Raw genomic sequence first — 21,456 nt, 5'->3', positions numbered from 1 at the left:
TCCAGACACCAGAAACTCAGTATTCTCGGAGAGGCCTGAAGTTGGTCACTGCATAGTAGTATTATAGGACTTGCTATCAACAGGAAAGTGATTGTGCCAAATGACCTCTACTGGTGGCACCACCACAAACAGCAACATTATCTGTTTAATTTATTAAATACATAATGATACTAGGGCACTAGCACCCCAAAAAATATGGAGGGCCACATGTTGCCCACCCTGAATTAATGCACCTCTAGCTCTATCCCTCTGCCCCCCAACTGCTGGTAATAGAGCTGGGGTTTCCCCCCACCTTCTTTACAGTAAAACCGTTAAAGTTGTGAGCTTTACTTCATGGGCATTAGCTTGAAGAATGAATGTAGGTTGCCTGTGAAAGAAATAGAATGCTAGGATGAGATTAAAGCACACCCAGTAAAGAGAAGTCTGTGCCCAAAGTTGCTGTCGTGACTACTGCTGTGTTAAGAACCAACAAAACAGTGAGGCCCAGAATCTATTATCTGAAGTATGGTATCCTGGAAAATAGCCTTATGTAATCTGTTCCCTTGTTCTTTGTGCTATTGTGTGGATTTTCCCTTCAGATTTAAGATTGGTTTTTCCCTAGACATTTTTTGACAGACGATATATCAATTGATGAAAAAGGTGAAACTTCAGCAGTCTTCTCTAAACTGATGTGAAAACTTTTTTAAAGGCCGCAGTCTTGTGTATGCGTAACTGGGAGCAAGTCCCACTGAACCCGGTAGGATGTACTTCTGAGTAGGCATGCCCAGAAGTGCATTACACAGAGGCAGATTTAAGGGAGCGAGGCCAGTTCTGTCGCACAGGGTGCAGAGCCTCAGGCCCGCCACTGGGGACACCACAACTGTGATTTACAATGGAGTGGAAGAAGTGGAGGGGAGCCAAATTTTGGCATCACATTGGGCGCCGTTGAAATTTGAGATCCTAAGGCCTACTACTGTCAGCTTCAGGCTGGTGTCTGGATTGGGTCTGGATGAGTCCCAATGCCATTGAATAATGGCTGTGAGAGCAGCTTGGACATTGATGGATCCTGGTTCAGAATGGCCTCCAGGGTGCAGAGCGTGGAGCAAACTTGACTTTGCCATTATGAATTTCTCCCAGTTCTGAGCTTTGGTAAGATAATTATTAATTACATTCTATATACCCACCTAGTTAATAGGTAGCTTTACAGAAACCAGAGTCAGATATTAAGGTTACCTAAATAAGGTATTGGTGGTTGATGTCATTTTATAGTGTGTATAACGTTTTCCCCTTCAGTACGTGTAGAGAATATAGAGTGCTGCAACACTGGTGAACTGCAAGTAAGTCACAAAGTTTTGTGTCTGTAGAAGCTCAGTTGAAATATGTTGAGTCAAACTTGGGTGGATTATGGCAAACATCAATAATGTACTGAATGGAACATATAAGGTTATGTCAAATACCACTGCATATTCTGCTGGCAAATGAGAATTTTAAATATAATCACTGTGACAGCAGTGCACCTATTTTTGAACTGACATTTATTCTCCACATGGTTACTAAAACTTTTATATTTTCAAGTCCCCATAATGCTATGTAATTTATGAGTTGTGTCACTAATTTAACATGCTTCTTAGGCTTTTTTATATCAGAAACTTGAATAAAATAGTAAACTTTCCAAGCCAATGATTGACTTGAAGGTACTAACCTTTTTTTCTTACGGGTGAATTACATTGCAGTTAATATACTACTGCATTGTATATTGCAAGTACTGAAATCTTTTGCTCCAGCTTTGTATTCATTATTTGATACCTTGCTAAAAATGGTTGATCTTTGCAGACTCATCAGGAGGAAAAGCTTTTTTAATGGCACTCAAGGCAATCTCAAAAATAGAACAAATATCTAAAAAGTATGACATAATCATCACAATTGATTAAGGGTGGTGCTTACAACCTAATGGCAACAGCTAATTGTGTATGGTTTTGAGGATGTTGATACTTTCCTAATATTGCTGCAAGATTTTACTCCGATCTTGTTTCATATATAAGAATATAGATTTGCATTCATAAATGAAAAAAACTAATAGGAGATACAGAAGAGAAGATGCTCCTAGTACCTTCATTAGTAGAAGGATGTAATGCATTTGCAGAAGGGAATTTTTATAGTGGTACACTTAATTTGAAATGCTCTCCCCAAGAATATATATCTGACTCTGACATTACAAGCTTTGGGGTAGCATTTTCCCAGGTATCTAGATGTTTGATGGTTTTTGAAATTTTGGCCCAGTTATATGTTGTGTGAATTAGTTTGATTCATGCTTTTGTTTAATACCCTTGAATATTTGATGAAGAGTGATTAAGAAATATTTAAAATAAAGTAGGATAGTAGATCCAGACACAGGAAATTTTATCACAATGAACATATTGGGGCATATTATTGGTGTACAGGGGATTAAGCTGGCATAATGATGTATGTCTAATTCTTTGCGTGTAAAGAATATATGTGTGTGCAAAGGGCTGCATACCAATGTGACCAGAAAAAGAAAAAAGAAAAAAGATAACGCAAGATGGGATACAATAGTTGGCTCTTTCCCTTTTCTGCTCTCAGCCAGAAATACCCTGGGTATCCTGTCAACAGCCCTCTGACTGTCAAGGAGCTAGTGCTGCTAAACATGAAGTTGCTAGCCATCCTGCTATTCCAGGATTTGGTGATCTGTTTGATGGAAATACGATGAGTGATGTTGGATGAGATAGATAATGTTAATGTGTCCCAACTCTGTCCAACAAGGTTTTTTGGTGCAGCAGCAGGTGAGCTGTGATAAACACTAAGGTGACATTTGTGATGTCATCTTCTGCCCACTTGCTATCCAGGTGCCCTGTCCAGTCATAACCTGACTGAATGCAGTGGTACCTCTGGTTACGTACTTAATTCGTTCCGGAGGTCCGTTATTAACCTGAAGCTGTTCTTAACCTGAAGCACCACTTTAGCTAATGGGGCCACCTGCTGCTGCCGTGTCGCCACCATACAATTTCTGTTCTCCTCCTGAAGCAAAGTTCTTAACCTGAAGCACTATTTCTGGGTTAGCTTAGTCTGTAACCTGTAGTGTATGTAACCTGAAGCGTATGTAACCCGAGGTACCACTGTACACAGATTTGGGGTGGGTCATTCTGTTGATGTACAGCAGGTGGAACACTACCAGCAGAGACGTGTGTCAGCTAGGATATGAATTACTGAATGTAATAATAATAATAATAATAATAATAATAATAATAATAATAATAATGCCTTCAATATCTTTTACTTTGTTAAAACGTTATTGTTATCAGCAAGATCTTTGAGTAGAAAAGTTTTTTTGGGGTGGTGGTGGCTTGAATATATATTCCCTCACTTACACTTGCTTTCTAGTAGAACAAATGAAGATTTAACTGTCTGTGCTCTTCACTGATTTTCCTCCCCGACTAGGGGCACCCCCCCACTTTGATTTGTAAGAATTGACACACACATCCTTCCCCAAAGGAAGAACTCCATGCAGAGCCAAGACAAGCCACACGCAGCTTAAGAACCTGGAGACTAATATAATTCCTCTAAACAATAAACATTTAATTGATCTGTTATGTCCTCAAGCTTAAAGTTCCACCCGAATTGGCCAATGGAAGCCATACATCAACAAAGCTCTAGACATGTAGTGTCCAATTGTATCCAAATGTCAGCTGCAGAGAAGTAATTAACTTTTGAGGAAGCAGTTTTAACTTGGATATTGCAAGTATTGTCTTTATATTGTGTAACTTGGATATTAACTCTATTCTTAAAGTATTGTTCGACTTCGTGAATATTTAGCATGCCACTATGCCAGAATCAGTTAAGAGTTAGGATTTTTTGTACCTAACTTCTTTTGGGTTGTCTGAGAGATACAGTCATACCTTGTTTTGCGGCTGGGATCCATTCCGGAGCCCCAGCCGCTTGCCAAAAAGGATGCAGGGCAAAGAGCCGCGTCTGCACATGCGCACGGAGCGGTTTGCGCTTCTGCGCATGCGCAAAGTGCAATTTAGTGCTTCTGCGCATACATGAGCGGCAAACGTGGAAGTAACCTGTTCCGGTAATTCCGGGTTTGCCATGGATGTTTGCTGGAATGGACACTAGACAAGGCGGACGACTGGGGAGGTATTACTGTACATGTACTATGTGTACAGAAACCTTATGTTTCTCTGATTCAGAATAGATGCTTAATGACGAGGCAGAGTCCCAAATGGAAGACATTTTATGGTCCCATCCACCTCAACTGAAAACTGGACTGTGGCATTCAGTTCAAAAGCCAGCAACAAAAGTCTTGTTTAGTGATACGATGACCAACTAATTCCATCCCGCTTCAGTCTTGTGAACACTTCAGCATGGTTCCATTTTGTCCTATTTTGTGCAGATTATTTTGAATTTTTCGTGGAAAGTCCACATTTAAATTACCGTATTTTTTTGTGTATAAGACAAGGGTTTTTTAAATTAAGAAATAATGTTAAAAATCAGTGGTTGTCTTGTACTTGGATAGTGCAGAGGGGGGACGGGCGATTGGTATCAGCTGCAAGCAGGGGATTTTTCACGGTGATTGGGCGGGTGATTGGTGTCTGAGGCAAGGGCTGCTGGGGCAAATGGGCGCACAATTTATGGCTGCTGTTGGTGAACGGGCAGACGATTGGTGGCTTCGTTAAAAGCTCAACAACTCTGGGCAATCCCCCCCCCCAAAAGTTTCACAACTCTTTCCTTAATTTGTAGTCCCCAAAAATAGGGGTCGTCTTATACATGGGGGCGTGTTATACACGGAAAAATATGGTATATACATTTTGTATGCACTTGTAAAATACACATTTAAACACATAAAATACAGTCTTCAATGCTTTCATCCATAATACAATGCATGTTATGTGAATATTCAATACAAAATACATATTTTGTGCTACCTTTATGCATTGCAAAATTTAGAGAAGTGTGTAATCCAGCTGGGAGTTGTGTTCTGATCCACAGTAAATCTTGAGTGTCAGCTTGGGTTGGTCTATTGCAAAAAAGCAAACCAAACAAATCCCCCATCCTTACTCTTGCTTTTGCTCTTCTTTTTAACAGTAACCTTCACATCCAGACTTTTAGATATTTGAGTACCATTCATTCTTCATATAATAACAAAAATTCTTCTTCCGCTAATTGTTATGTAAGATGTTGTCCTGTCCACTTCTCAGCTTTGTATATATTCCTGCTCAGTCTTGTTGGGTGATAATGACAGTTGCCAGCATATTAGCCTTGACCATCATGACTTCAATATATCGAGTGGCTTCATGCCTGCTTAATACTGTGGAATTTTTCATTAATATATTAAGCAAAAGTGATGAGGAAGTGTTACAGTAATATAACTGAGAATTTTTATTTTAGTGAAACGGAAATTTGACCTAATAGCAAAATCTGTCCTGACTTAAAACTCAGGGCCTAGTTCACCTGGTAGAGCTCCACACTTGCAGCCTAAATTCTTCAACTGGACACTGCCTCATGCTGTAGCAGGCCATTGGCTTATTTAACTCAGCATTATCTACACAGGTTTGCAGTGGCTTTCCAGGGTTTCAGGCGGGGGCTCCTACCTGGAGATGCCATGGTGTTAACTGTCAGGAGTTCAGCCTACACTCGAGTAGGACCCTGGCAGAGACACATGCCGGACTGGCATGTTCCCTCCCTCCTGGTCATTCGTTCGGGAGCTTCAAAAGCTTTATTGTGCCCGAACATCATAGCGACCGATGCCAACCGGCACACTTCGGGATCCACAGAGTCTTCACAGTATTGTGTGACAGACCTCAGCAACTCAGCATTTTGGCTAACCTACTTTATTTACATATAAACACACACGGAGCACTGCAACATGGCTCCCTTTCTCTCTAGCATCAGACAGCAAAGAGAAAAAGAACAAAGGACAATAGTCCCACTACACGGAACACAGTAACACAAACATCCTGTCTCCGTCAAATCCCACTTTGTGGAGTCAAAACATATACCGTCATGTGATAGACAACAATCCCATGACTTCAGTCATGGAGCGGGAATTCTAACATCAACATAGAACCCTTTCCATACAAAGCATGTACTCTTAACACTGAGATATGGCACTCCCATTAACAGCAATACCCCAAAGATAAATTGACCCATATGTTTACAGAACTTCATCAGATATAGCCAGTACTATGCAGGCACAGACACCTATCAGGCATGTGATAATGGGCCCCCAAAATACTGTTGGTTTGCTTAAATTCCATTTGATGCCATACAGATATAAAATCCCTTTGTTTATATGTTCAGTAAAATCATCCCAATTTCCAATCATGTCCATGTAAGTAAGGGGAAAGGGGGTGCTTTTTCATTATTGTCAAATGGCATATATGTATTTATGGAAAATTCCAGTTAAATAAGTTGGCAAATTATAAGGTATTTTAATAAATCAGTTGTTTGAGTGGCAAATCTGGCTAAGTTGGCAGATTTTAATAAGATAACTGCAGATTTATCCCTTTGACAGTCTAATGAGAGCTTCAAAGACAGACTCTTCACTTCCTCTGAAAGAGGGAATGACATAGATTTAATAAGGAACACAATTTTACTCCTTGAAGTTTCTGTCTAATGTATACATGTTTGAATAATTCATATACATGTATCTATTTGCAGGTTGAAGTTTAATTTATTACTTAAGTCCTTCACTGGCTGATGGAACTATACTAATTATTAACTTCAGAAGAAACCTCTGGTTTTCAATCTTAGCATAGGGTTTGTGCATAAATGTGGTCTGCTGCTTTTAGAAGTCATGGCAATGACCAGAGGCAAATGTCACATATTCCAGCCCAACAGAGAAAGTCCAGCATGCTAGGAGATGAAAGGGGCAGAAGTTTTTAAAACTCTACCACCACATCACCAGGACATCAGAAAAATAAAATTGCAGGAACTCACTACAACCCATCACAAAATATTTGACATGCAACTTGGTTCTACATATAGCAACACATCTGCCCCAGTGTTCCTCGAGCAGTTCTCCCTGCCGCCTAGATACAAAACCCGTAGAACAGTCAATATCAAACGTGTCTCTGAATTTCAGCACGACCTTCTCAAGCCCTCAATATTGCTAAACCACTGTAAATGGACTGTCAATTAAATTATGAGGTGGAGGTGGGGGGAGGATGAGAGTCAGTGTTTAAGTACTCCCTTACTGTTATTTAAAATGAAACTAAATTTCCAGCTACAGACCAAGCATATTGGAGAAAGATATTCTATGCGAAAGTTCTTCCTGGTGTACCAGTTTTATATGTGAAGGGAGTAAAATAAAAAAATAAAAAATGGAGAAGTATTAAACCCCTCCAATTTATGAACAGACAGATCATATATTTCCTCAGTAACTTAAAAATGGGGATATTTATTGCTGACTCATGGAGAGAATGCTACCAACAGTCCTGGAACAACAGATAATGACCATTCTATCTTCTGCACTGTTTCTAAAACTCCTGTGAGTTCTTAATATCCAATGTGTGTTCTAGTCAGACACAGTGAGATACAGGAAATGCATGATCAAAACCCAATAGGCACATGCACCAAGCTGTTTGCTTCTTCAGTGTGGCCCACATCTTTTTTTTAAAAAAAAATATGTATATATTTATGTATTTGTATGTGCTTGCTCCTCAATCAAGGGCTTTCAGAGCAACATACATCAGAAATGAAGTTAGAGTAAAATCAGATAACATTAAAACGACACAGCAGAGCGGGGGGGGGGGGACGACAGTATTAAAAATTCATTTAAAACAGATAGATCTCAAAGGTCTGCACTTGATGCCAAAAAGAAAAGAGAGAGAGCACCAGCTGAGCCTCTCTGGAGAGTGACACTGTTCCAGCCAAGTACATGGAGGATGGGAGTAAGCAAGAGAGTGGAAGTAGGAAAAGGATGAGAGTAAACAAAGGAGTCGAAGGGCACTTGTTGCTTCCTTCTCTAGGGATAAGAGATGTCCTGGCAGCCAGTGTCTGTCTTTTCCAGGGAAGAGGACGTAGCTCAGTGGCTTTGCGTGCAGATGGTCTAAGGTTAAATCCCCAGCATCTCCAGATAGGGATGGGAATGTCCCTTGTCCCAAAGCCTGGTGTGCTCATAGCAGTCAGTGTAGACAATACTGAGCTAGGTGGATCAATGGTCCGACTCAGTATAAGGCAGATTGCTGGGAAATGGAGTAGTGAAACTCCCAGGCCAGCAGCAGTCCCTCATCACATGGGCCTTTTCTTCCACAAAGTTGGTGGTTCCTCCTGAGATTTAGAGGCAACCTGCTGCTGCCCTGGGCTGCTTTGGAAGGAAGAGGAGGGTGTAAATCTAACTAAAGGACTAACTTACTTTCTTGTGCTTCTTTCCTTTCCTTTAGTTAATTCAGCCTAGTTTATGTTAATATAATATGTGTTACATAGACTTGCCAGAAGTAAGGTCTTGGGTTTATGCTATACAGTGTAGTTACTTTGTATTTTCCACCTTGTCTAGTTCACAGGTGGAATATAAATTGCATAAATAAATCCTATGAGTCTACGAAATACTGCATAATACTCTTCTGCGTTATTTTTATGCATTTTCCTCTGACCTGTGTTATTTCTGTCTGCCCTTTACAGATAGATTTCGTATTGGGCATATCATTAAAGGAAAGCAGAGGAAAACATCTGCAGAGTAATTCCCTGGTCCTGGGAAAGCAGCCATAAAAGGGATCAGGGCACACAGAAAGTTCTGACAGTTTGAACATATTGTTATGTGCTGCCAGAAATGCCTTTGGGCCCACTAAACATAATTTTGTAATATACTGTAAACACAGAATAACAAAGCATAATGTATAAGAAGTGGGGGGTGGGGTGGAGACATCATAGATGCAGTCATTGTGGGCAATGTGGACACAAAATGGAGGACATTATGACAATAGGGTTCCATCTTCAAAGCACAAAATCCTGTTTTATCTTAGGCTTTGCCATGCAAACAGTCCATGTAGATGATTTATTACATTATTTAATCGTGTCTGGGTTTATGTATTTGTGAATTGGTTTCAGTATGCCTACAAGTCCCAAAGGAGGTCATGACTTCATTATATTAACCACAGTGCCAAGTACATAGTAAGCAAAAGTACCCTAGGTTAAGAAAGAAGGAAGGAAATTTGTACATTTTATACCAGCAGGAGATGAAGAGAAACAGAGACACCGAGAGGTGAATTAGCTTCCACAGCACAGAGTCAAGTCAGATCAGTGTTTTTGCTTGCAGGGTGAATGTTTGATGGACCGAGCCATATTCGACAAAGAGGGAGATGTGTTAATCTTATTTACTCCCTCAAGGACATGCTTTTAATTGAAAGGAAGTAAGCCATGGTTGCAAGGCACACTGTTAGCATTAGCTTGTAATCAAAAGCAAGGCTCAGTAGGGACAAGTGTGACAAAAAAGATGCTAGGTTGGCTGCTTGCTCATGAGTAAGTAACCTGCAGCTGCAGCTGATAAGGGGCTGCAAACCTCCAGGCTCTTCCTGATGCCTTATATGGGTTACAGGCAGCAAAAGAAGGCAGAGGCCGTCTCTTAAAGGAGGATAAAAACTGGTGTGAGGTGGTGGGTGGCCTGGTTGGCTAATTTTTCCCAACACCTGATGAGTAGGCTTCTCGGTCAGATAGGAAGACAAAAAATGGAGGGCAGTCTGCTCTTGAAGGAAGTAATGCAAAGCCGTCTTAAGCTTGTGGGGACGGTGTGACCTTTCATACCTTTTAGCTTTGGTGGTGGTTTAATATTTTATTTCTGGTTTTCTGTAGTCAGAGACAATTTGCTACAGGTTTGCCAACTCACTTAATACACCTGAACCCCCCAAACATCTCAACACTGGCCCCAGCACATCTGTCTCTCCTGGTTCAGATGGAATGGAGAGATAGATGTGGGTGTCATCAGCATACTGATGGCACATTGCTCCTAATCCCCAGGTAACTCCCCCCATCCTAAAGGTATCAAATTGGACGGGAGACAAGACAGAACCCTGTTGAACCCCACAACACAATTGCCACTGTGCCAAACAATGGTAGCAAATCTGGAGACAGGAGTGGACCCATTGTCACATATTACCCCCAACTGACAGAGTCTCTCCAGAAGGGTATACCATTGTCCACAATATCAAAAACCACCAAGAGACCATAGACAACTATCAAGGTGGCATTCCACTTCTCATGATAAATGTCATGGGCCAGGAGTCATCTTTGCCTGCTGAACAGCAGCCTGAAGTGGGTGAAGGCAGAGTGACTCCACCTGAAACTGATCAGCCTTCACAAAGGAGAAGGCACTGATGAGAACCAGCTGGCTTAGTCTTTCCTAAGCAGCAGTCAGATGCTAGAAAAAAAAAATGCCTGTAGTTTCTGGCCCTGCACTGCTGCTTCCTGCTCTCCATCTGGATCCTTAGCTCTGTGACCATCTGGACTTCCTGACCTCTGGACTAGATCCTTGGCTCTGTGATCACCTGGACCCTCTGACCTCTGGACTGTCTTCTGACTTTGTATGTGGATTCTGCTCTCAAAGGGACTCGGACAGGGCTATGACAATAAAGGCCCATATTCAGGAGGACAGAGGCAACTTCTGGGCTGAAGCAGCCAGAAACGGGATTGAAAAAGATTTAGATGTTCAGCTACATCTCGGTGCAGCTGCCCAGCTACCAACTGAGTAGTAGTTATCTAATACCTTTGGGTCCAGGAGGTTGCTACTTCCATTGAAGTGGTCAGCTCCACCCCTCTTGCAGAGAATTGTTAGCCATTTCCTGGAACCACTCTGTCAAGCCCTCCTTGACTAGATCGCACAAGCCAAGATGGGCAAGAGTCAGCCAGATCACTGCAAATGTCTTGTCCACATTCTCAGGTTTGCAACTCAAAACCGATCTCACAAGATGTGGGTAGATGGTGCTCTGGGGATCTTGTCATCATTTGCTTTAACTGTGGCATCAAGTACAGGGAATGTGAGCTATTTTCTCCTCAAGGTAAGCAGAAAAATTGGTGCCAACAAGTGGAACAATGTTCTTATTAACAGGCTGGACTTAACCACCCTGTTTAGAACAATTTTCTAAGCTGTAGAATTTATGCTCCCCCCCCCCCCAATTTCTCTATGTAATTGTGGAATGTGATTCAGCCATCTCACCCTTTACAAAGGACCACAGCTGTGACCATATAATATTTGATGGTAACATTGTATGTTGGATAATGCATTTTATTAGCAGCTTCTTTTGATGAAGGTGGCTTATTATATGGAGACAGCTGCTCTGGATCCAACCCAAAGTTCTAAATTTAAATTTAAACTTTGTTTCTCCAACTGTATAGGTTCAGCTCCCCCCCCCCCAATCATTGGACACACCCATTTAACCAATCACCTTTATACTGTGTGTGTACCGGGGCAAAGGACTGCTACAGTTGTTAGAATCGTAGAATTATAAAATTGCAGAGTTGGAAGGGACTAGAAGGGTCATCTAGTCAAACCCTCTGCAAATGCAGGAATCATTTGCCCAACGTGGGGCTGAAACGCACAACCCTGAGATTAAGTGTCTCATGCTCTACCTACTGAGGTGTGATTAGTGCTTCATTATAAGGAAGAGAGATGATGCTTCAGGAAGTGAGCATGCTGGTGCAAGGATTATCTGCACACATACTCTGTGGATATATGGAATTGACGTACAAAGACTATTGTGTTGGACACTCAACAATAAGAGCACGCATGTGTTCCTCTTGGAAAAGAAGTCACTCAGTATCCCTTGATTTTCAAGTTTGACCTGTTTTCCTAGGCATTCGCCATATGAATGTTTGACCCATAAACATAACTTGCATAACACGATGTGCTTATTGATAGGGGTAAGGGTGGTTGAATGACTTACGTACAGTCAACTTGATGTAATCATTCTGATTGCTTTACTACTACAGTAAAAATGTTTGAAAATTCTATGTAACCAATTTTGAATTGTTAGGCCATGTTTCAGATGAAAACCTATTGTTTTGAGAGGTATTGGAAAGCTCAAATTGCCCATACATCAACTCTACTTCTGTATGGCATGAAATGTATATGTGGCTTCTGTGTAAAACCTTTAATAAAAAAAGAAAAAGCTAAGCAGTGTCAGCATAGTCCATTATGATAGAGATTAAGTATAATATGTCCAGACTGCTGTATTTAATTGTATATCTTTATTAATACTACGTATGCATTATCTTCACATGCACGCAGTAATGAGCCTAATGAATTTTTGCTTCACTTTTCAATGCCACATTTTTTTCTCTCCCTAGGTTGACAGGCATGAATCTTCCCTCTCCTGTTATCAGCAGCAAAAACTGGTTACGGCTCCATTTCACTTCTGACAGTAATCACAGGCGGAAAGGATTTAATGCCCAGTTTCAAGGTAAGAATTACATAGGGAACTGTCAGTAGAAATCTATTCCATGCCCCCCCCCCAAAAAAAAAATATCTAAAAGAAGTCATGGTAGTGAAAATGTTTTATTTAGACACTGTACATTTGGGGATAAACAGCCAAGAGTCAAGTCCTTTCCAGCTTGGAATCACAGTCCTTGCCACTCAAAAATATTGGTCTCAGTTGAAATCTGTTTAATAGCCCCATGATTGCTGCTGTATTTCTTTTGAAGTTAGTTACCATGACATATATGGTTATATGTCCCTCCTGGACTGCTACCTTGCCAACACGGTTAACCATTTTGTTTTAGACCAGACATTTTATTATTATTATTTAAGATGTCTACTATGTGGGTTTCTTTAAACCCATTTTAAATTCCCCTCCCTATTACGCCTTTAATTGTCTTGGGTTCTTTGACATTGTTTAAATAGCAACTTCAAATGCTGACTGCTATAATGTGTTGCAAACACTGGGCAGTGTCCAGTGTAATTTTTATCAGAGTGCAAGGATTTCTGCTTCCACAATGGAGCTCCTTCCATGTGGCCCTGCGTCCTCCCCAAATCTGCTCCAGAGGGTTCGGAGAACCCCCAAAACAGATTCGTGGGGCACACAGGGAGAGGTGAGGGACGGGGAGTTCCATTGCCCAGCCAAAAGTCCTTCTGTTAGCAGAAGCACTTGGTTGAATACCACCTACTGAACTAGTGATGCTCTCCAAGGTAGAAGATGTTATCCAGGGCTTGGCAGACTGTCTTTTCTTACTTAGGACTATGAGCCCTAGAATTCCAGTTGGAAACTGATGGCACATGTGAGGGCTTTCTTGACAAAAGTCTCTCTCTCTCTCTCTCTCTCTCTCTCTCTCTCTCACACACACACACACACACACACACACACACAGTCAAATTCTCAGCTGAGATTTAGACTTACAGTACAAGTTCCCAGCAGAAAAGGATGCTCTGCTAGAGTGTGGGGAGCACCCGATTTCTCTGCTACATTCAGATTGAATATTCAATAAACATGAGCCTCTGTTGCAAGGGCTTTGATCATTTAAGGGGTGAGCAGTTGGATGCTTGGGCATCAATTTGCTATAGCATGAACTTGAGCACATAGATTAAGGCTATTGGAGAAGATGCATAGCCTTTTGTGCAGCATTCACACTACAGGAGGAATGATCATGCCATGTCACGTTCTGATAGACGAAGCTTTTCAAATTTTGTAACTTAAAAACTTTGGGGGGGGGAGGTGGGTGCTTCTCTTTATGGTATACCTTTTAATTTATTCAATATTATGGTGACTTAAACAGAATCTAAATTCTTAAATAAATCTGTCTCCACTGAAACACAAAATAAAGGATAAACTTTGATTTAACAAAAGTAAATTTATTCCAGAGGGGCTATTTTAAAATGGAAGAATGACACAGAATGATAACTTCATTTCCATTCATCTAAGGTGGTGCTTATATGAATCTGAATTGCAACATGGCACAAAATCCTAGAGAACAGTACAAATACTGTCTTCCTCATAAGATAACCTGCATTTACACGAGTGGTCTGTACCTGATCCAAAATAACCATGGCCAGTTGGACTTAATTCAAGTGATTTGGGTAACCCACTTGTAGGAATGGTAAAAAAAGAAGACCCACTTCACATTTAAAGGCAAACTGAACTAATGAACACTTTGCAAAATAATCCAAGAAGAGAAAAAAGACAACCATCGAAAGTTGCACTTCCCCAATTTTTTCAATGCAACTTTCCATCCAAGCCTTGTGTACAAAAATTATGGGTGGGATTTAAAGTAACACTAAGGAGTTGCCCTTGGTCAGTGCTAGCATTTCTGCTGCTGGATGGAACAACCTCTTCTCTTCTCTTCCCTTCCACTCCCCTCATGCACTGTTCTGGGTGTTTTCCCAACTGCACAGAGCCAATGGGGAGCAGGAGATGGAAGAAAGCCTCATTGTGCTATCAGGACTCATTGCTCTGGCTCCCAATCATTTTAACTATTTAGTTGAATTCAGCCCACCCACTTGGGAGTGCTGTATCCATACATAATTTCAATACTAGCCCAAGTAGCATAAGGCTCTGCTGCTCCGAACCTGACAAGGACCAACTAGAGAATTGGGCTTGGCAGTGAAGTGCAGGATACAAATAATAGTTATATGAGAGAGCTCCCTTAATGATTTCCTGCATTGATGGCAATCAGTTATATACTTTTTTGATATATTAGTATACTAGATCTTCATGATTCAACACTCAGAAATCTGACTCGTTTCCCAACTCTCAGAAAAAGCACACTATTCAGACTGCTGGATGTTTCTTTGTGGGCATCTTTATTAGATTTCTGTTTTATGAGAAAAGTAGAGCTTTAGTGTTGTCACTTTTTCTATATGTCCACAAGGATATTTATCAAAAAGCAATTTTTCTAAAATGGAATGTTTATTGATTTTGTTCCTACCTGATAAATCTTTGCCTAAAATCAACTTTTGTGATTAAAGTGGAAAGAAAACAAGGGAAAGTCACTTGTTTATACACCTGGAGTTAGTAATTAGTTATACTTACAAATTCGCACGTACAGTTTCATTTAACATCAGCTGCAGTCCTAAGCATATTACTTGCCAGAAAGCAACACTACAAGCAATGAGGATTTAAATAAAACTACAGATATTAAACTGAAGAAGAGTAACATTTTGATTCACAAAAGTCATTCATTTTCCATTCCTTTTAATGGGCGTGATTGTCACTAAGAAACCAAAATCTGTGTGGAAAACATTTGTGTGAAGTTGCTGTTTCTGGCCACACCTCTGATATTTTCACCTAAAAATGGATCTTGCTTGCATGGTTAAAACTGACCCTTACCCCATGGGTACCACCTCACAAAAACACCTGCCCATGTTTTTAATAAGAAAAAGTTGATCCTTTGTCTGAAATGGAGGTAGGGTGATTATTGTTGTTGTTGTTGTTGTTTATTATTAAAGGAACATCAGGCGTAACAACTGATGTTTATGTTAGGCTTGTATAGGAGATACTATCCCACTTTTCCAAGTCATCCCTCCTCTCACAGGATGTGACATATTTTCCATCTTGTTGCTTAGTGGTTATGTTGATACTGTTCTCTCTGTTATTACCTCTTCTTGACTGAATCCATCAGCTATGAATTTTCAGTGATGTTTCAAAATGGAGAGACCCACCTGTCAGATTGACTTGCAAATATGCTTAGCCATTTTGTTAAAAATTGGGAAATGGCATGGTAATTTCCAAACTACTTTTAAAATCAGACTTCTCATTTGCCTCCACAGTCTCTTGATAACTTATTATTTGAAATGTTGATAGCCCACCCTTCATAACTAAAAATACCAGGGTGGATACTGGGGACAAACACAAAAAAAGCCCTGACTAAATAATAAAATAAACAACAGTAAATACTAAAATGCATCATCAAATAAAGCAGCTAAAAACAACATAGCAATCTAATCACAAAACTGAATCTTCCTGTGTGAATTAATTGGTCTTGATCTAGTACCAAAATGGCAACTGTTGATATGGAGTCATTAGGTTGGCAGTAGAATTGGATGTCACCACAGAGATGGCTCTTAAATCTCCCCCTGTTTAACAAAGTGAAGTCACTCAATTACCTGAAATAGAACGAGGTATAATTTCTTCAGCGTGGATTTTTGAACACCTCTCCTCTCCTTAGAGAAGGGCTCTTAAAAGCCATCCCTACTTGTAATCATTATACTAGCTTGTCTTTACTGTGACCATTTTCAGATGTTTTCCACAGAAGCAGTACATATTAGCATGAAGACTCAAATATCAGGAGACATGAGAAAATGGCTCAAATTTAACAAATGTCCTGATTCATGTTTTGTGAATATTCAAGTACTTGTTGATAGTTTTCATTGTCATAACAACACTAAAAAAGTAAAAGTTGACTGTCTCATATAAACCTTGTGTATATCAAAATTTACCAAATTGCTGATATTCATGGTGACATATCCACCAGCTGCACAAAAAAGAAGTTCAGATACTTATAAATCCAGCAAGATTGAGTCAGCTTGTGTTCGGAACTGCAACTCTTGTAATGTGTTTTTAAAACAGAACAAAACAATAAATGACCTGAACTTGAAGTGTTTCCTACCATGCAATCTCCTTTTTGTCTGGCTGGTAATTCATTGTACAATCTATTTGTTGAGCTAAATATAATCACTTTTATGGGAAAAGAAGCATATCATAACAAATTACAAAGCTAATGGTCTTAAGCAAACAATCTGATCAAAAAAGGGCTGTGCAGGATTAATTCTGTTTCACATGTTTGAAAGATTGATTAAAAGAGATTAAAGCACCATTGTGGCTGTGCTGTTGTAGGCTATCTTTACAAGTGAAAGATTTAATCTTGAGAATTCAGCTTTTACTCAATATTGCTTCCCACATTGCTGAGGCCCTCAAGCTAATTGAAAGCGAAATGATACCTATTGTTGGTTGCTCCTGAGACACAAGTTTCAGCTTTAGTTTGAAACTGGCTAGTCAAGATAAAACTGCTTCATTTGAGGTCATTTTCAATTTTATACCTTCCCCCACAACACACACACACACACACACACACAATCAGCTACCATTGTGATTTTCTGCTTTATTGGGAAGCAGTGATTGTATTTGCACCTTCATAGACGGGAAAGGCGTGAAGAGGAGATAAGAGAACATGAGTTGAGTAGAGAGATTGAGAACAGAAAAATTCAAGAATGAGGTTTCTGCAGTATGGTTGAAAGAAAGATGTACAACAATATTATCTCAACAGGATCCAAATGTAGTCAGTCCTAGAGAGGGGAAAGACTAAATGCCATTGGTTTCAGCGAGTCTCTTTGAAGTGGACTAAGCATTGTATTCAACACAGGCTAGGTAAATCCTTGTGTAATCAGGCCAACTTCCACTTATGCAACAGGACTTCTCCCCTGCCTGTCCTCCCCCCACCCCCTATTTTTTATGGATTTTCTTTCACCCTCTGGAGCAGTGGGGAAGGTGTGGGGTGCATGGGGGGAAGAGAGGGGAGAAAGTCCCATTTCAAAAGCTGAAGTCATTCTGCTTGTGCAAGGATTCAGTTGAAGCACGCCCTCTGTCTGGATCTGACCCAGAGGCATCAACAGAGAGATTTAGGTGTATCTATTCCAGTGATCTCAGAGCTCTACCACATATTCAAGCAGTATACTCTCCCAACAACACCTGAAAAGAAGGACTGCCTGGTACCTTCATGACAGGCAAAAACATTCCACTTCTTCCAGGCCTTGGGCTAATTCAACAATCTATGGCCTTTTAAACTATGTATTTCTCTGTTTTTATATTGTAAACTGCCCTGCGATCCTTGGATGAAGGGTGGTATAGAAATGTAAAAACAAACAAATAAAATGGTGTACTAGACCTAGAATTTTCCATCAGAACCCAACCTCTAGTACACCATTATCTTTGCTTCCACTGATATATCACTGAAATACCACTGAGGGTCTGTTTCAAGAGCTTCATACTTCCAAATCAGAATTTAAACTTATTCTGAATGCAGCATCCTGCATGTCTCTACCTGACTTCTGAACAGTTATTTGTGCAGAATTGGTTTGGCTCATTTGTTTGTGCTTCAGGGGACTTTTGTGTGTGTGTATTGGAAAACCAGGCTGTATTAAAACAAGATCACCAGGGAATGAAAACTCTACAGTGAAGCATTTTACAATACAGATAGGCTTCACACGCTTCCTAAAAGGTGGGAAAGGAGGAGCAGCAGTAGATTTCATCAGGGAAAAGTTGTTCCATTGCTGCTTTTCAAGAAAGTCACAGTGCAGGTCTTGATATCTGCCACTGATGTTTTCACTTTGCACAGCAAGGGCAATTGAAGCACATGCTGGCTTGCTCAACATAACCTGTGTGAAAAGTTCATATAGGTCAGATAACTTGTCTGAAGCTGAACCTGGAAAACAAATACCTCTGACTTTCCTCCAAATGCTTTAGTGCCTCCGAGGTTCCTTTCTGGTAAAAAAATAATGTTGGTGTCCCCTGCACTACTTTAAGGTTCAAGAATTTATTTTCAGTTTGTCTTGTGTTGCTATGTGTCAGGACTGGTCTTCCCTGACACTATGATTGTAGTACCACTTTCTTCCAACCATTCCCACAAGTTTAAAAGTAAAGCCAAGGAGTTGCATAAGTTAAGAAAGGCTAAGTTTATAATGCATGCCAATGATTCCTGCCACACGCTGTTTAAAGTTTAATTTTGATGCATTGTGGCCACATAACAGAGAATGGGTCAGAGAGACGTAACATGTTTTGATCATTATGCTCCAGAAGTTATCTCCCTCCTCTGTTTGACTACTTTGAATAATTCAGGCTTCGGCAAATAGATAATCCTGAAGTCAAACACTGAATATAATTGAAGCTGTAGGAATAAATCTTCAGTGGAGAAAAATTGCACAGGGGGAAAAAAGAAACTCTATGGTAAAATGCATTTTTGTGCAAAAACCTGGAAAACCCAAATATCTGCTTTGTAGTAGTTTTGTAGTCAATCAAGTGGTGCCATTCTATTCAAAGGACAATGCTAGCAAAAGAAATGGGAGTGTTTTGGGGTGTTGTTGTTGTTTTTGCTAATTTGCCATTCACCCTATGTAAATGTGCTCTAGAGTGGAAGGTGGCTTGTGGTCTTGAATGTGAAAATGAAAACGGAAAATCATCTCCCTTCCTTTTCTGTTAATAGATTTCCCCACCAAACCAAAGACTCTTCTGTGAATGGGAAGACTCTTTCTCACTTGCAGAAGGGCACCATTAGATGAAACCCTCCCCCCCGCTTAACTGCAATTCTTATGTAAACACCCAGCCCAGTCCAGAGTTAAGAATGTGTTCTAATATACTCATGGAGTTCCTACATGTGTACTTAGTCCTCTTTCATTTCAGCTAAGAAGCCAACCATTCACATAAAACAGGCAAACTTGGCCCTCCACATGTTTTGGGACTACAACTCCCACCATCCCCAGCTAACAAGACCAGTGGTCAGGGATGATGGGAATTGTAGTCCCAAAACATCTGGAGGGCCAAGTTTGGCCATGCCTGACATAAAAGGACTGGGTGTAAGCTTAATCAGATCATCTTCCTTCTTCACCATTTGACTGGGGAAAGTCTGTACTTCCTGTTACCCAAAATACACAGACAAAAGCTCTTACTTGGAAGTAAGAAAAAGATCATTATTCAGGAAAAGAGTCATGCAGGCATGTAGCAGTCTCCTGGTTCATGAGGCACAGTTCAGGAGTTCAGGAGCGGGCAGAACTCGAAGGAAGTGATGAAGAAGAGTTTGGATTTTATATCCTGCTTTATCACTACCCAAAGGAGTCTCAAAGCGGCTAACATTCTCCTTTCCCTTCTTCCCCCACAACAAACACTCTGTGAGGTGAGTGGGGCTGAGAGACTTCAGAGAAGTGTGACTAGCCCAAGGTCACCAGCAGCTGCAAGAGGAGGAGCGGAGACGCGAAGAGTCTACCGCTCTTAACCACTACACCACACTGATGAAGATGTTCCAACAAGTTCCCACTCCTCCTGCCAAGCTTTAAAAGACAAGGCATGGTGCACTCACTTCTGAGACTCTCCTGCCTTATAGAAATATTGGGATGGCAAGTGCATTCTCCCTTGGCGCAGGTTGGTCTGCTCCAATCCATTTTGCAAAATCGGCAGGTGGCAAGACTGCTCCTGTTCAGTTGCTGCCGCCTCCAGTACAGTCTCCCCCTCACATGATAAAAACCCCTCCAGTCTCCACTGACACTTCCTGTTTTTTAGGAATGTAAGAAGGGAGTGCTGACATCCCTATTCCCCATTCCAAAGTGACTGAAGTCAGGAGAGATCCATCCTCTCTGTTTCTTCAATCTCCATCAGGGCTTGCTAACCCAGGCCTGATCCTAACAGTGATGTGGGCCTCATGGCAAACTCTTTCATAAAATGCACACTAAATATTTGTTGGATTTACCCTTGAAGTTCTGCAGTGAAATAAATCAGTTAAACATGCACATGCACATCCAAATACTTAAGATTTTGAAGATGGTTTTTCTTTAAAGTACAGTAGGTTTGAAGCTCTGTCAAATCATTGCAATAAATTAGTAATAAAATGAATAATTAGTGAAATATATAGCTGCTAGTTACAAAAAAAATTATGTAATCAGATTACTCAGCCACTGAAAAAGCAGCACAATTAATTAATTAATAGCACAATTAACATCTGCTCTATTTATGTCTTAGTTAATTTGTTCATACTTCTCTTCCATAGTTTTTTTTCTATTTCAGATGCCTATTTTTAACATAAAGTTGTAGACTTACTTGCTGAATATAATTATCTTAATTTATTGTGCATATTTTTGATCCGAGGCTTATAATAATACTTTCAAGTTCAACCAGTTTTTCTTGATATCTTAGATCAGGCTTGCTCAAACTCGGTCCTCTAGATGTTTTGAGACTACAGTTCCCATCATCCCTGGCCACTGGTCCTGCTTGCTAGGGATCATGGGAGTTGTAGTCCCAAAACAGCTGGAGGGCCAAGTTTGAGGAAGCCTGTCTTAGATGCTTTGAATATATTTTTCAGTGCAAAGTTCTCAAAAAAATGGATCATGGATTCTTTATCTAATGCAGATAAGACATTTTATACCAGGTTAAATAATATAATAATATATTATTAATATAATATAATTGTCAGATAAAAGTAATCAGAGATCAATCTAAATACATTAAAATGGGGTGGAGAAAACTCTTACCTGCTTTTCTCTTTGTTCTCACACTGTAATGTGATCTTTAACATGATTTGGGCACTGCTGTAAAAGTGCACACTCCCTTCCTCCCCTTTCCAATGGTTGGCATATAATCACATTTAATACATTTTAGGTGCACAATTATTTTTTGGGCTGCTTCCAGAAAGCCAATCATGCAAAACTGTAATAGTTTTAAATGAACCAGGAGAGTGAAGGCTTTCAACTAATACAACTGGAAATAAGTGCAGTAAAAAAAGGAACATGCGGAATATGCATTTCTGCAGGTGTTTTAAGTTATTATATACTTTTAT

At 40.2% G+C, this 21,456-nt stretch overlaps 1 protein-coding gene across 3 annotated transcripts in view; it reads left to right on the top strand.

Annotated features, from left to right (window-relative positions):
• CSMD1 (CUB and Sushi multiple domains 1) overlaps positions 1 to 21,456 on the top strand; it is a 939,172-nt gene that overhangs the window by 587,798 nt on the left and 329,918 nt on the right. For all 3 annotated transcript variants that reach the window (XM_077926388.1, XM_028722385.2, XM_077926389.1), the window contains one exon: positions 12,277 to 12,389. In XM_077926388.1, the coding sequence (XP_077782514.1) occupies positions 12,277 to 12,389 (113 nt within the window). The remainder of the gene's footprint in view (positions 1 to 12,276; positions 12,390 to 21,456) is intronic.

The sequence above is a fragment of the Podarcis muralis genome, chromosome 3, assembly GCF_964188315.1.
Source record: "Podarcis muralis chromosome 3, rPodMur119.hap1.1, whole genome shotgun sequence".
Lineage (NCBI taxonomy): Eukaryota > Metazoa > Chordata > Lepidosauria > Squamata > Lacertidae > Podarcis > Podarcis muralis.
Note: the sequence above shows the minus strand (reverse complement) of the source record. Positions and strands in the feature narration are given on the sequence as shown.